We start from the raw sequence: 14,065 nt of genomic DNA on the forward strand, positions 1-14,065 counted from the left end.
TCAGGGTCATATTTTTGGTGTTTTTTTGATGCGTCTTTTATCTATCCACTCGAAAAGACTGTGTTGAATGTCCAGTGTGTGCTAAGCTACTGCTCTGTGGCACAATGTTTATGGCTTGGTTCCTGCCTTTCAGCAGCTTACAGTCTATGGGGGAAGCAGGTGGTAAACCAATAAAGTCCCTAAAGTTTAGAAGGGGTCTGGGACATGCTTGCATGAGGGAGGTGGAAGCACAAAGGAGAGGAGTGACCAGACCAACCTCAGAGAGTTAGCAGAGGCTTCACCTGGAGGGGAATGCTTGAAGTGAGTCTTTTGAATAGCAGTTTACTTGTAAAAGTGGTAGAAGATGATACTCTATATCAGCGGTCCCCAGCCTTTTTGGCACTAGGGACTGGTTTCCTTGGAAGACAATTTTTCCACAGATGGGGTGGTGGTAGGAAGTGGGGAGCGGGGAATGGTTTCAGGATTAAACTGTTCCACCTCAGATCATCAGCATTAGATTCTCGTAAGGAGTGCACAAGCTAGATCCCTCGCATGTGCAGTTCACAGTAGGGCTCTTGCTCCTGTGAGAAACTAATGCCACCACTGATCTGTCAGGAGACAAAGCTCAGGTGGTAATGTTCACTTACCAGCCGCTCACCTTCTGCTCTGCGGATGGGTTCCTAAAAGGCCACAGACCAGTACCGGTCCATGGCCCAGGGACTGGGGACTCCTCTATATTGGGCTGATCACTTGGACATTCTGAAAGCTTTTTCATTTAAAATTGATTCCTAATAAGATCTTATGATACTGTTATTTCTTACTGAAAACATTCAAGTGTAGGAGATGATTCTCATTAATTGTCTAAGGCAGGATAAGTGTTTGGAAATATTTGAATGACTGGTGTTTTGGTTACATGAGACCCACACGGCTGCAGTTTTACCACCATAAGAATCTAGCTTATAAAAAAGATAAATTAGAGGACAGTTTTTAGCTTTATGAAAGGATGTACTAAGGGGTACAAAAATACAGATAAACAAAAGGAGTAATTTCTAGTATTTGATAATACAGTAGGGAAATTATAGTTAACAATTTATTGTATATTTCAAAATAGCTAGAAGAATTATAATGTTCCCAACACAAAGAAAAAGATAAATATTTGAGGTGGATATCCCAATTATCCTAATTTGATCATTACACATTGTATCACATGTACCCCCAAAATATGTACAACTTAATTATCAATAAAAATTTTTTTAAAAAAGAAAGGATGTATGTTATCCCTTTACAAGGTTTCATTGAAAACACAATTCTGTTTACAAAATGTTGCATTAACCTACATCTTTATTCAGTTATTAGGAGATCCTGAGAAATGACCACCAATTGTTCTCCTTTAGTGTAAAGATAAACTAGAACTCAGTCTGCTCTGGGGATGATGCTTAGAGGAGAGTCATTGCTGTCTGTGTTGAAAGCTGGGGAGTCTTCGGCTATATTAGCTGCTGACAAATTTAACTGCTCAGCTTTGACACCAAGTTTCTAGAGACCACATCATTTGATTCTCTGGCCTCCACAGAATGCCATCACATAATTGAGAGTCTGGTTTATAAGATGTTACAAAGATCAGTGACCATATTTGCAGAGTTCTTGGGGAACCTTGAAATAAAGCAGCAGAATAGGTTTACATAGTATAGATGTTATGTCTGAAGGGTGAAAGAACTTCTAGCCTATGTATTTAGTTTGTATATTTAAATGACAATCAGGCTGCCTTTGCCTTCTGGTTTGATTACTAGCTTATTCAACTGATTATGATATAGCCCAGCCTGCATCTACCCAGCATGTTAATGAGACTATCCAAAAGCACAGAGCAAATTAAAAAGGAACAGCTGCTGTAGTGTCCAAGAAAATAGGCCTTTTGAGCCTGTTTACTTTAGAATCCAAGCTGTATAAATTGAGTGCCAGTAAGATAAAGTAGGTATCCAGAAGCTTAAAAAGTTCTTAACTTCCAAATGATTCCTATTTATAAGTGAAAAAATAATTTAGCTGTTTACCTGCATTATGCCACAGAGTACCTACTGAATGACAAGAAATTCACATTAATTCATGTGCATGAAGGGAAAGCTGATCTGAAGTATGGAATACATGGTGATAAATGGTGGTGTGCCATGACTTGGTGGCAGCAGAGTGTAATGGTCAGGAGAGTGGGCTTTTGGCCTTGAGATAGGCTGCCTGAGTTCAAAGCCTGCCTCTGCCACTCATTAGCTTTGTGACCTTGCACAAGATTGTTTAACTTCTGTGCCTTGATTTTCTTATCTGTAAATTGATGTAATGATAATACCTAACTCATTTCACAGATTTCCCATATACCCCTTTCCCCCACAAACACATAGCCTCTCCCATTATGAACATCCCCCCACCAGAGATGTGCATTTGTTACAATTGATGGATCCACATTGACACATCATTATCACCCACAGTCCATAATTAGGGTTTGTTCTTGGTGCTGTACATTTTTCGGGTAGTTGAACTAAGTGATCTCTAAGAGCCTTAGTGACTGAAAACAAATGAATCTCAGGTTGGTGGAATGTGCTTGATTACATTGTTATTTTACAAAGCAAACTTGTGAGTTCTGGAAAATCCCAAGTTAGTGCATGCTGGTTCAGTGAGGTTTACCAAAGTCCATTGGGTATACTTTTAGCAGTTACTATTACTAATAGTGAACATGCTTACTTGACCCACTCACATGGGAAAGACAGAATGCTAGGTACTGCCATAGGCACAAAGGTGGGTGACACTATTACTGTGTTCATAATACTCAGGATCATGGTGAGCTTGAGGCCTTTTCAGAATAAGTTTACATGTATTGTCTCTTGCCCCCATTTTAGCTGTGAGATTCATGGGTAAACTTTATGATTCCCATTTGTTAAATGAATATAAATATTATAAGCAAATTCAGTGATTGGGAAGGAAAGGAAGGACTTGGCTACAGCCCTTGCTACGTTTGAGATGTTCAGTATTTGTTTAGTAAATAAATAATATAGATTATTTTATAAAGAAACTTGGTCAAGGGCTCTTGCATCACACCTGGGGAAAGGGAAGATTCAGTAGAGAGAACATTGTTTCCTGTAGCCCATATTATGAATAGTTTGGGTCTCTGTCAGAATACCAGTCTGTGTCTGCAAAGGGGCATTTGAGTGAAGAGAAGGGGAATCTTCTGCCCATTCTCCCGAGAAGGACATGCAGACAAGAGAGTTGAGTCTGGCCACTGCTGTAATGGACTCTATAGCTTCCTGTCTGCAGCTCTCAAGCAGGCTGCATGTTTCTCCAGCACAACTCAACGGTTGGAGTTGGGTGTAGGCGGAGCAGTGAGGCCATCACCAGTGTTCATCAGGAAAAGGCTGACCAGGTTGAATAGTATATTCAGCATTAAATCTGAGACATTTTCCTCCTGTTTGCTTGAGTTCGGTTGGGGGGAGGAGATAGGGTAAAGGATCTGCTGGCACTATAAATTGTCACACAGTGTAATTACCAATCTAATGAGAATTTTATTTTTCTCTGAACAGTGGTGGAACGTTGTCACTGGGGAATCCTCACAGACCTTCTACACAAATGGAACCAATCTTAAGAAAATACATGTGTCCCCTGACTTCAAAACATATGTGACTGTGGATAATCTTGGTATTTTATATATTTTACAGACTTTAGAATAAAATAGTTAAGCATTAATGTAGTTGAACTTTTTAAATTTTTGAATTGGAAAAAAATTCTAATGAAACCCTGATATCAACTTTTTATAAAGCTCTTAATTGTTTTGCAGTATTGCATTCATTACAAAAGTGTTTGTGGTTGGATGAATAATATTAATGTAGCTTTTTCCCAAATGAACATACCTTTAATCTTGTTTTTCATGATCATCATTAACAGTTTGTCCTTAGGATGCAAATGAAAATGTGAATACATACCTTGTTATACTGTTGGTAAAATTCTGTCTTGATGCATTCAAAATGGTTGACATAATTAATGAGAAGAATTTGGAAGAAATTGGTATTTTAATACTGTCTGTATTTATTACTGTTATGCAGGCTGTGCCTCAGGGTAGCAGTGGCCTGCTTTTTGAACCACACTTACCCCAAGGGGGTTTTGTTCTCCTAAATACAATCTTAGAGTTTTTTTGCACTCTTTAAATTTGCTTTAAAAATATTGTGTCTGTGTGCATAGTCTGCAGCATTTCCTTTAATTGACTCAATAAGTGAGTCTTGGATTTAGCAGGCCCCCCCACCTTTTTTTTTGTTTTTGGAGACAGAGTCTTGCTTTGTTGCCAGGCTGGAGTGCAGTGGCGCGATCTCGGCTCACCACAACCGCTGCCTCCTGGGTTCAAGCAATTCTCCTGCCTCAGCCTCCCGAGTAGCTGGGACTACAGGTGTGTGCACATGCCAGGCTAATTTTTGTATTTTTAGTAGAGACGGGGTTTCACCATGTTGGCCAAGATGGTCTCGATCTCTTGACCTCATGATCTACCCGTCTTGGCCTCCCAAAGTGCTGAGATTACAGGCGTGAGCCACCGTGCCTGGCCAGGCCCCTTCTCTTTTAATGGAGACAGGGTCTTGCACTATCACCCAGGCTGGAGTGCAGTGGCATAATCATACCTCATTGCAGCCTCAGACTCCTGGGTTCAAGCAATCCTCCTGCCTCAGCCTCCCAAGTAGCTGAGACTACAGGCACGAGCCACCACACCCAGCTAATTTTTAAGTTTTCTTGTAGAGACAGGGTCTCACTATGTTGTCTAGGCTGGTCTTGAACTCTTGACCTCAAGTAATCCTCCTGCCTCAGCCTCCCAAAGTGTTGGGATTGCAGATATGAGCCACTGGCCTGGCCTTCAGCAGTTCTTTTTGTGAAGTAAAACTTGTATGTTGGAAAGAGTAGATTTTATTGGTCTACCCTTTTCTCACTGTAGCTGCTGGCAGCCCTGTGCCATATCTGGACTCTAGTTGTCAGTATCTGAGTTGGACACTATTCCTGCTCCCTCTGGTTTCTTACATAGCAGACTTCTTACTTGAATGAACCTGATCTTTCCTAATCCTCACTTTTTTCTTTTTTAAAATAGCAGTTTCTCCACTGCTAAATGTTAGTCATTGAGGTGGGGCCAATTTTAATCATAAGCCTTAATAAGATTTTTCTAAGAAATGTGAAATAGAACAATTTTCATCTAATTCCATTTACTTTTAGATGAATGGCATTGTGAATGCCATTCTTTTAATGAATTTCAAGAGAATTCTCTGGTTTTCTGTGTAATTCCAGATGAGTCACTGTAACTCTAGAAGATTAACCTTCCAACCAACCTATTTTCCTTTCCCTTGTCTCTCTCCCTCTTTTCCTTCCTTCTTTCCTTTCTCTTCTTTTATCTCCAAGGTTAATCAGGAAAAGTAGCTTTTGACAGGGGAAAAAACTCAATAACTAGCTATTTTTGACCTCCTGATCAGGAACTTTAGTTGAAGTGTAAATCTAAAGAAACATTTTCTCTGAAATATATTATTAAGGGCAATGGAGATAAATTAATAGTAGACGTGGTTCCCAGAAAATATAATCAAAATTCAAAGATTTTTTTTGTTTCTGTAACTGGAACTAAATCAAATGATTACTAGTGTTAATAGTAGATAACTTGTTTTTATTGTTGGTGCATATTAGTGTAACTGTGGGGTAGGTCGGGGAGAGGGTAAGGGAATAGATCACTCAGATGTATTTTAGATAAGCTATTTAGCCTTTGATGGAATCATAAATACAGTGAATACAATCCTTTGCATTGTTAAGGAGGTTTTTTGTTTTTAAATGGTGGGTCAAGGAGCTAGTTTACAGGCTTACTGTGATTTAAGCAAATGTGAAAAGTGAAACCTTAATTTTATCAAAAGAAATTTCTGTAAATGGTATGTCTCCTTAGAATACCCAAATCATAATTTTATTTGTACACACTGTTAGGGGCTCATCTCATGTAGGCAGAGTATAAAGTATTACCTTTTGGAATTAAAAGCCACTGACTGTTAAAGTATAACAACACACATCAGGTTTTAAAAAGCCTTGAATGGCCCTTGTCTTAAAAAGAAATTAAGAGCCAGGTGCGGTGGCACGTGCCTGTAATCCCAGCTCCTTGGGAGGCTAAGACAGGAGGATTCCTTGAGCCCTGGAGTTTGAGTCCAGCTTGGGTGACATAGCAAGACCCTGTCTTAAAAGAAAAATGGGAAGAAAGACAAGGTAACATGAAGAAAGAAGAGATACCTAATATGATGGAGCTGCAAATTTCATGGCAGTTCATGCAGTTGGTCAAGAGGAGGATTTTGTTTTGTAGTTTGCAGATGAGCATTTCTAAAGCATTTTCCCTTGCTGTATTTTTTTTGTATTATAAATTACATTGGACTTCATATATATAAATTTTTTTTACATTATATGTCTCTTGTATGTTTTGAAACTCTTGTATTTATGATATAGCTTATACGATTTTTTTGCCTTGGTATACATTTTAAAATATGAATTTAAAAAATTTTTGTAAAAATAAAATTCACAAAATTGTTTTGAAAAACATTTTTGGATTGTTTCATTCTTTGCTTGTCATTTATCTGTTGATTAGACCACTAAAGTGAAGGATTCAAGCTAAATACATCAACCTTTCTATTTAGGCTTTATCAGCTATATGTAAATTCAATTCTATCAAAATTTTCTGAGTGCCTCCTCAGTGTGTCTCTCTGATGGTTCCTGCCCGGTATGGCTGGCATGAAGAAGATCCTGTAAAAAAGAGAATTCATTTATTTATTCACTTAGTTTGTTTATGCATTTGTTTAATAAATATTGAGATGTACCATGTGCCTGGCATTGTGGTAGGTATTGGGAACACAGGAGTGAGCAAAACAAAATTCTTGCTCTACTGCAGTTAAGGGCCAGGGAGAGGCAGAAAAAGTAAATAAGTAAAATCTATAGTGAATTCGGTGGTATGTACAAGCGGAGGGGAAGGGGTTACAGTTTTAGATGGACTGGCTCTTTCAGAAGCTGACACTTGTACAGACCTGAAAGATGTGAGGAAGTGAGCTATGCATCTGTCGGGAAACCATTCTGAAGGATACAGCAGGTGCAGACTCCAGTGGGATGGTTGGTGTATTCTGGGAGCAGCCAGATGGCCCATGTGGCTGGAGAAGGGTGAGTGTGAGGAGTCTAACAGGAGAGGCAGAGAGGAATTGGGGTAGCACCGGAGGCTGCCTCTTAGGCCACAGTAAGGACTTCACTTTTGACTCTGGGAGCCAGTGTAGGAGTTTTGAGCAGTGGTCTGATTTAAGCTTTAACGAATCACCCAGGCAGTGGGAATCAACTGAAAGGGGAACCAGTGAGAAGCTTTTGTAATCATCCGGACAAAATGAAGGTGGGCCAGACTAGGGTGGCAGCAGCAGAGCTTGTGACAAGTTGGATTCTGGACATATTTTGAAGATAAGAGTTAATAGGATTTGCTGATGGATTGGATAAAGGTTGTGAGAGAGACAAGAAAAGAATGATGCAAGGTTTTAGCCTGAGCAACTGGAAGAAGAGAGTTGCCGTCAGCTGAGATCAAGAAGACAATGAAAGCAGCTTTGCGGACGCGGTAAGTTTGAGATGCCCGTTAACGAGACATCCAGGTGGGGATGCTGAGTAGGCGGGATGCAAGGCTCTGGAGTTCATGGGAAAGCTCCACCTGGAGGTAGAAATCTGAGAGTCATCAGTGAATTGATGGTATTTAAAATCAGAGGAGTAGATGAAATCAGCAGTGAAGTGGGTATAGATAGAAAAGACAGGGGGCCCCAAGACTGAGTCCAGGGCAGTCTGGAGATCAGTGGCATGAGAGATAAGCCCAGGAGACTAAAAAGGACCAGCAGAGACTAAGAGTTGCAAATTAGTGTGGTAAGTACAGTGAATGCAGCAGGCATGGGCCCCTTAACTTAACGTCTTCTTGTCTGTAGTCCTTGATCAGTCTGCTCATTCACCCACCTATCTATCCTGTACTCCTTGAGCATCTACGTGCCAAGCACTGTTTTAAGCAGCAGAGGAAGCAATAAGTAAATATATTTGAGTTGTTGAGAGATCATGGGGACAACAGATGATAAGAAAACAGGACAGTATCAGCAGTTGTCTTATCTGAAAAATGAGGATCCGTTCCTCCCTCCAGATTGTTGTAGGATTTAATGAGATAAAGCTCCTGAAGCACTTATCTCATTGCCTGCACTAGGAGACTGCTCAGGGGACATTCTGCAATGCCATTTGAGCTCCCTCCTCTTTGCCTGGCAACAGCCCCAGCTGCCATCTCTGCCTCCAGTTGTGCCCTTCTGCATGATCTTTCCAGAGCACTCATCTGAATCACATTAAACTTCTCTGTTTAAACTTTAATTGTGTTTACACTTCTGTTTAAACCCTGGACCTGCTCCAAGTTCTCTTCTGTAGCTTTGTGTACACTGTTTTCTCTATGCTGTCCTCTCACCGATTTTCTTTTCCCCGCTAACTCCCTATGTTTCACAAATTCTTTAAGATGACCCTCAAGAGCTGAAGGGCTGTCCTGCCCTCTCCTAGCATTCTCTTTTCTCTGTCATGGCTTTTGTTGTTTTGGAATTGCTTGCTTATTGAGGTCCCCAGTAAATCGTAAGCTCCTTGAAAGCCAGGACTGTATAGAGTCTAACATGAGCCTAGCATTGCAATGAGGGCCTCAGTAAACACTTGTTGGATGACTGGAATTCATCTCCTGAGTTCCATGGGATGAATTTGCCCACGTGTTCATAACACAGTCTATGTTCTTCCTTTCCATAAGGATATCATGAGGCTGTCAAATGAAGATGTAGCATATCACCAGCATTTTATCTTGCCGTTTTAGTTTGGCCTTTTTCTGTGAAACATCATTAGGGGAAAGTAAAACTTTACTTGGACAAAAGAGGTTTGCTACCAAATTATATAAAATGAATAAACATATCCCTGGAGTGTTTAAGTCAGCAAGTATGGCCATCTATTATTCCACAGACATTTTATATTATAATTTACTCACTGACCTTTAGCGAAGGAGAAAATGATTTTCTAATAATTCTTAGTCTTTGAAGATTGTCACTGGAATACATTCCTTGCTCATAACCACTCCCCTTGGGACCGTGGATATACTATACAGTTATTAAAATGCCTGAATTAGAAAATCTGCTGCTCTTGGGCTATGAGTTTAACTATAGAAGAATTACTGTATATGCTCACACGAGAGGGGCAGAAGAAGGGGGTCACATTTGAGACGTAGCAGAGACCAGGCCTTTGAAGTCCTCTGGCATCAACAATGACTTGCTCCTGAGTCAAATGATGTGAGAAAACCAGAATTTGGGAAATTTTCATTTCAATTAAGATTCAGGAAAATGAGTCACTGGTGTTCTTTGTAAATTCATTTATGAGGTCAGGCCCCCAGAACTGGGAATGCTCCTTATCACATAGAAATGAATAGAAAAATCTGCCTCTGTAATTTCCATCACCCAGGGCTAGAATATGTAACTAGAGAGGGTGGTCGAGGCCTGAGTTTGGGTCTGGGGGTTCAGAGCAACCGATAAAACTGGAAAACAGCAGGTGAGTGGAGACTCCTGCTGTTCTGAGGAGCACACGTTCGCATTCATTCAAATGTTTATCGCCGCTCCACTCGAGGCACTGCCCAACTCGCATTTATCTTCACAGAAGTTGAGTGGATCTGCAGACTGCAGCTTCAGTTTTTAGATAGAGGAAGAACTAAACCCCAGCAGCTAATCGGTGACAAAGCCAGGGCTAGAATCCAAATCTGCTATTCTTTATAGATAGAAAGGCCAAGACTCTTAGGCTTGTAAGTCACCTGTCAGTCACAACTGGAAGTAGAATACTCCTGGGTTCAGTGGCAGATGACATCAGCCTAGGGGTCATAAGACTTGGTTTCACTAGCTGGGGAAAGTCATCCAATAGCTTATGTGATGGTTTTGGAGATGTTCTTGTATTCACCTTCAATTAGCAGTGAGCCCTTCACTAAGCCCTTCATCTTGGGCTTATTGCCCTACTTGCTGTCAATTAACCTCTGGAGACACACCAAGTCTTTTAGAAGGAAGGAAGGGAGCTACTATTTTTGAGGGCCTTTTATGTGCCAAGCCCACAGGCTGGGCATTTTCCATACATTATTTAACTGAATCATAACAGTGCTGCAAGGTGTTATCTCTTTCATAGGTGTGGAAACAGATGCAGAGAGGTTAGGTTTCCAGGGCCCCACAGCAAAGTGGTGGAGCTGGGTTTCTGGTCCACGGCCTTCTGTCTCCACTGGGTGACACTCCCTGTACCTTCTCATTGAAGCCCCTGGGCTAGAGGGTCCAAGAGCATCACTTCAGTTCTGCATTTCATTCGTTACTCACTTGCATCAGGACAGATGCATCACTACTAAGCTCTCGGAGAAGACATCAGATGCTGTCTGCTCCCAAGGAGCTTCTACTTTTGGTAGTCTGATTAACTTGTATCTGTGCCTGTAGAGATTGCTCTTTGAAAAAAGCAGCAGGAACATTCTGATAGAAGCCAATGGATGGGACAGGTGGGGGGAATGCGTTGGATTTGCCAGCACCTGGCCACTGCCCAACCTGCTCTCAATTCTCAGATGATTCAGGCATTGAGCAAGGAAGGTAGCAGAGCTACTGTTGCCTTCCCTTTGGGGAAGCCTGTTTCTACTTTGAAACTCTTAAGGGATTCATTTCAAATTAGTGGCAGACCTCGGTTAGTGGATCTGTGTGCTGTCTTCTGCCATCTTGATTGCATCTCCCCCCTTCTCCTTTTCCTTTCATTTGAAAAAAGATGCAGCCCCTCAGAGCCTCACTTTCCTGATTTGTCAAATAGGGAACCTAATGTACAAGGCTTTTGTGGGGCTTAGAAAAACATGTCAAGAATCTGACATAGATCTCAATAAACAGCATAATACTTATCTTTCGTCCCAGTTACAAACCCCCATTCCTGTACTGCCCAAATCTCCATGATTCACAAATTGCGACCCTGCTGCTTCTGCTCCATGGCAGACACCTTGCTCCAGGCACCCTCCTCTACCACCTCCTTCTCCTTATGGCCATTGGCTTTTAGGAGACAGACATTGCTTACTTAGCAGGAAAGCTGTCACCTGCTTTCTTTTGAACTATCCCAAACTTGATTCTCTTTGGGCGACGCATACACCCATCAAGTGGTAAAGAAGACTGGGAATGAGGGGAGAAAAGACCCTGGGCTTGTTGCTGGGGCCAGTAGCTTGGGAGTGTGGTGGTATGTGTGTGGCTTTGGCTGTCAAGTGGATCTAAGTTCAACCCTGGCTACACTGACTTTCCAGCTGTATGACTTCAGCAAATGGGTTAATCTCCTCAAGGATTCACTTCCTAGGGAGGCTTTAAATGTCCCCGGGTGATTCCAGTGTGCAGTGGAGGTTGAGAGCCAGCGCCCTCTACTCTCACCCTTGATGCCCAACCAACTCATTGCCAGTCTCCTCCTTTAGCACAGCCCATGATGCTGCGATGTCTGCCAATGCAGCGTGCCCCTTTGTGCCTGCTCTGCCCATAACATTCTCAGGAGCTTGCTGGGCAGCACAGATGTTTGGTGTGCATATTAACCCAGCTGTGGGGATCTTTCCTGCTCAGGTTTGGTGGCTAATTTATAGAGCAACTCTGTCAGGATGATCACCAATCCCTCTTACAGGCACTGCTTTCTCTGTTCAAGTGTCTCACCTGTGTGTGCTTGTGTTTGCCTTTTAGCTATTACTGTGATGATTCCCAATGTAGTAGACACTGCCAGTGACCACCGCAATATCCAATCTCCCCCTTTTCCTCACTAACAACCCCTGCATTGTTGGGGGCTGCAGTGTGCTCAGCTAAAACTAACAATTGCAGCCACATTTTCCATCCTCCTACATAGGGGTGGCCAATGAGCTGTATGCAGAAGTTGTGGGGTGGAGCTTCCAGGAAAGCTCTTAAAAGTCTGCCTTATTCAGCTGGACAATGCTTCCATCCTATGGTCCTTACCATCTTTTCTAATGCCTGGAATATGTGTGTGCTGGAGGATGCTCCAGCAGCCATTTTGTGACAATGAGGCAATCTTGAGGCTAAAAGCCACTTCCAAAGGATGGCAGAGTAGAAATATAGAAGGGTCTTGAGATTTCAATGATGAGATCATAAAGCTACAATTCCAGCTCTGTACTGCCTATCTCTGAAGTTCATGTTACATGAGGGAAAATTCAACCCCTGCCTCGTTTAAGACATTGTTATTGCTGGTCTTTGCTACTAGTTCTTTAGTTCAATTCCTGATACTTCCCAAAACAAACCTGGTGAATAACAGCAATTCAACAAATGTCACCGACCCCTGAATCTCTGCCTCCTCCACCCACTCACCCCAGCTACAAACACTCTTTCTCCTGATGAGTAACCGGGCATCTAGCTGTAAGGTTGCTGAAGCTTCGTGGAATCTCAGAAAGTCATAAAGCTACTGAACAAGTTCACAAACAAGTGATGCATAGACCACACCCAGCCCACAGATGAGTTCTGTGTGGCTCACACTTATTTTTTAAAACTGGGTTTGCTGCCAACACTTCAAAACCCAACGATTTTGCGTGAAAATCCAGATTTCTTAGAAAATCTGTGGACCCAGGGTCTTCCTTTCTGCCTGGCAACAATCAGCTGGAACTCAGCAGCGGTTGCCCCTGAGATGAGGCACAGCCCCATCCCCCTCACTCATGTCACCTGTATGGCTTGGAAGGCATGTGAGTTTGCAACCTGCTCAAACCCACACCCCAGAAACGGCCTGCTAAAATGGGATTTCAGAATCCACTTGTACCTTTCTTCTTTCTCAGTCTCCCCTGACTCAACACAGCACACTGGCATTGTTTTTTTCCTCTCAGACAACTCAGCATGCACTTTTGAGAATCAGAGAGAAATCCGCCTCTCAAATGTCAGAAAACAGCTGATGCTGCCTCTTACTTGGGGGCCTTTTGACTTCCCACGTGTCTTACTGCCACTTGAGAGGGAGGGCTGCAGGCAGGCAGGCTCCCTGGGGAGCAGCTGTTGGGATGCTTGATTGAGGCCCTGAGACATCCAGAGGACAATTAAATTGGGTATTGAATATGAATTGCTTTGAATGGTTTTTATTACCACATTGTGAGCTGACTTTGGTTGTAAAATCTGACTCCATCTCTTGCTCTTACTGTGGTGATGACACAGAACTTCAAGATGTCTTAAATAGCAGGGCTTGGAACATGCATATTAGCTCATCTGTACTCGTGAAGTCTGTCATCTGATACCCGCGCTCCTCCACTGTCTGAACCAAGTTAGGAGCCCTGATTAAACCTCCGCGGCTGCAGTCGCCACCTTCCGCCGGGGTGACCCCATTGGAGATGACAAATGAAGGATGTCTTATTTCAGCCTGATGTGTAAGTCTTCACAGCACTGGTCGTTAACTACTCTTGGAAAGTTAAATGCCCATGCAGCTTTTTTTTTTTTCCCCAAACATAGGTCTCTGAGGTTTTGGAGAGAAAAACAAAAACTGTTTTAATAATAATTTGTAGCTATGCTTTTTGATGAGTTGCACACTGAATGCAATATGTTGGCTGCAGAATGACCATCTTTGCAGAAGCAACTCTAAGGAAAGTGATGCCACGCTAAGCACAGAGTGAGTTCTCAATAAGTAGACCGACTTGAGCGGAAGACAGAAACAGTTAAGTGGAGTTGGCATTTCCCTGGTTGGCACCAAGGTCTCAGGGTTATTTCGACCACAAAATTAAGTTCCAGCTCCTAGCTACTAACAGAGTCACAATATGCAGCATGGTGATGGTCAAAAGGCCTGAGCAAGTTCAAAGCGCCGAGCAAGTTCAAAGCGCCGTCTCTGCCGGCTTTGGAACCGGTTTCTGTGGGAAGCAGGACTCTGTTGCTGGGGCAGGCAGATGCTTGGGTCCATTTGCCTAGAGGCAGTAAATGTGGGGCTGGCTGGCTGTTGGGGAGATAGGACTGGAGTATGGGGTGGGCCAGTGGGCCTTGCTGCATGTAGACTCTGTGCTGGCTGTGTTGGCTAGTTAGTTACCCAACTTTATTTCAAA

At 42.4% G+C, this 14,065-nt stretch overlaps 2 protein-coding genes across 4 annotated transcripts in view; one reads left to right on the forward strand and one right to left on the reverse strand.

Moving 5' to 3' along the window:
- Positions 1-6,544, forward strand: part of APAF1 (apoptotic peptidase activating factor 1) — an 89,608-nt gene extending 83,064 nt beyond the window's left edge. Inside the window, exon 27 of the mRNA XM_003832607.5 lies at positions 3,537-6,544. Coding sequence (XP_003832655.1) covers positions 3,537-3,683 — 147 coding nt within the window. The 3' untranslated portion in view covers positions 3,684-6,544. The remainder of the gene's footprint in view (positions 1-3,536) is intronic.
- Positions 1,043-14,065, reverse strand: part of ANKS1B (ankyrin repeat and sterile alpha motif domain containing 1B) — a 1,251,294-nt gene continuing 1,238,271 nt past the window's right edge. For all 3 annotated transcript variants that reach the window (XM_034934289.3, XM_034934279.3, XM_034934293.3), the window contains one exon: positions 1,043-6,747. In XM_034934289.3, coding sequence (XP_034790180.1) covers positions 6,673-6,747 — 75 coding nt within the window. In that variant the 3' untranslated portion in view covers positions 1,043-6,672. The remainder of the gene's footprint in view (positions 6,748-14,065) is intronic.

This window comes from Pan paniscus, chromosome 10 (genome assembly GCF_029289425.2).
Source record: "Pan paniscus chromosome 10, NHGRI_mPanPan1-v2.0_pri, whole genome shotgun sequence".
In the NCBI taxonomy this organism is placed as follows: Eukaryota; Metazoa; Chordata; class Mammalia; order Primates; family Hominidae; genus Pan; species Pan paniscus.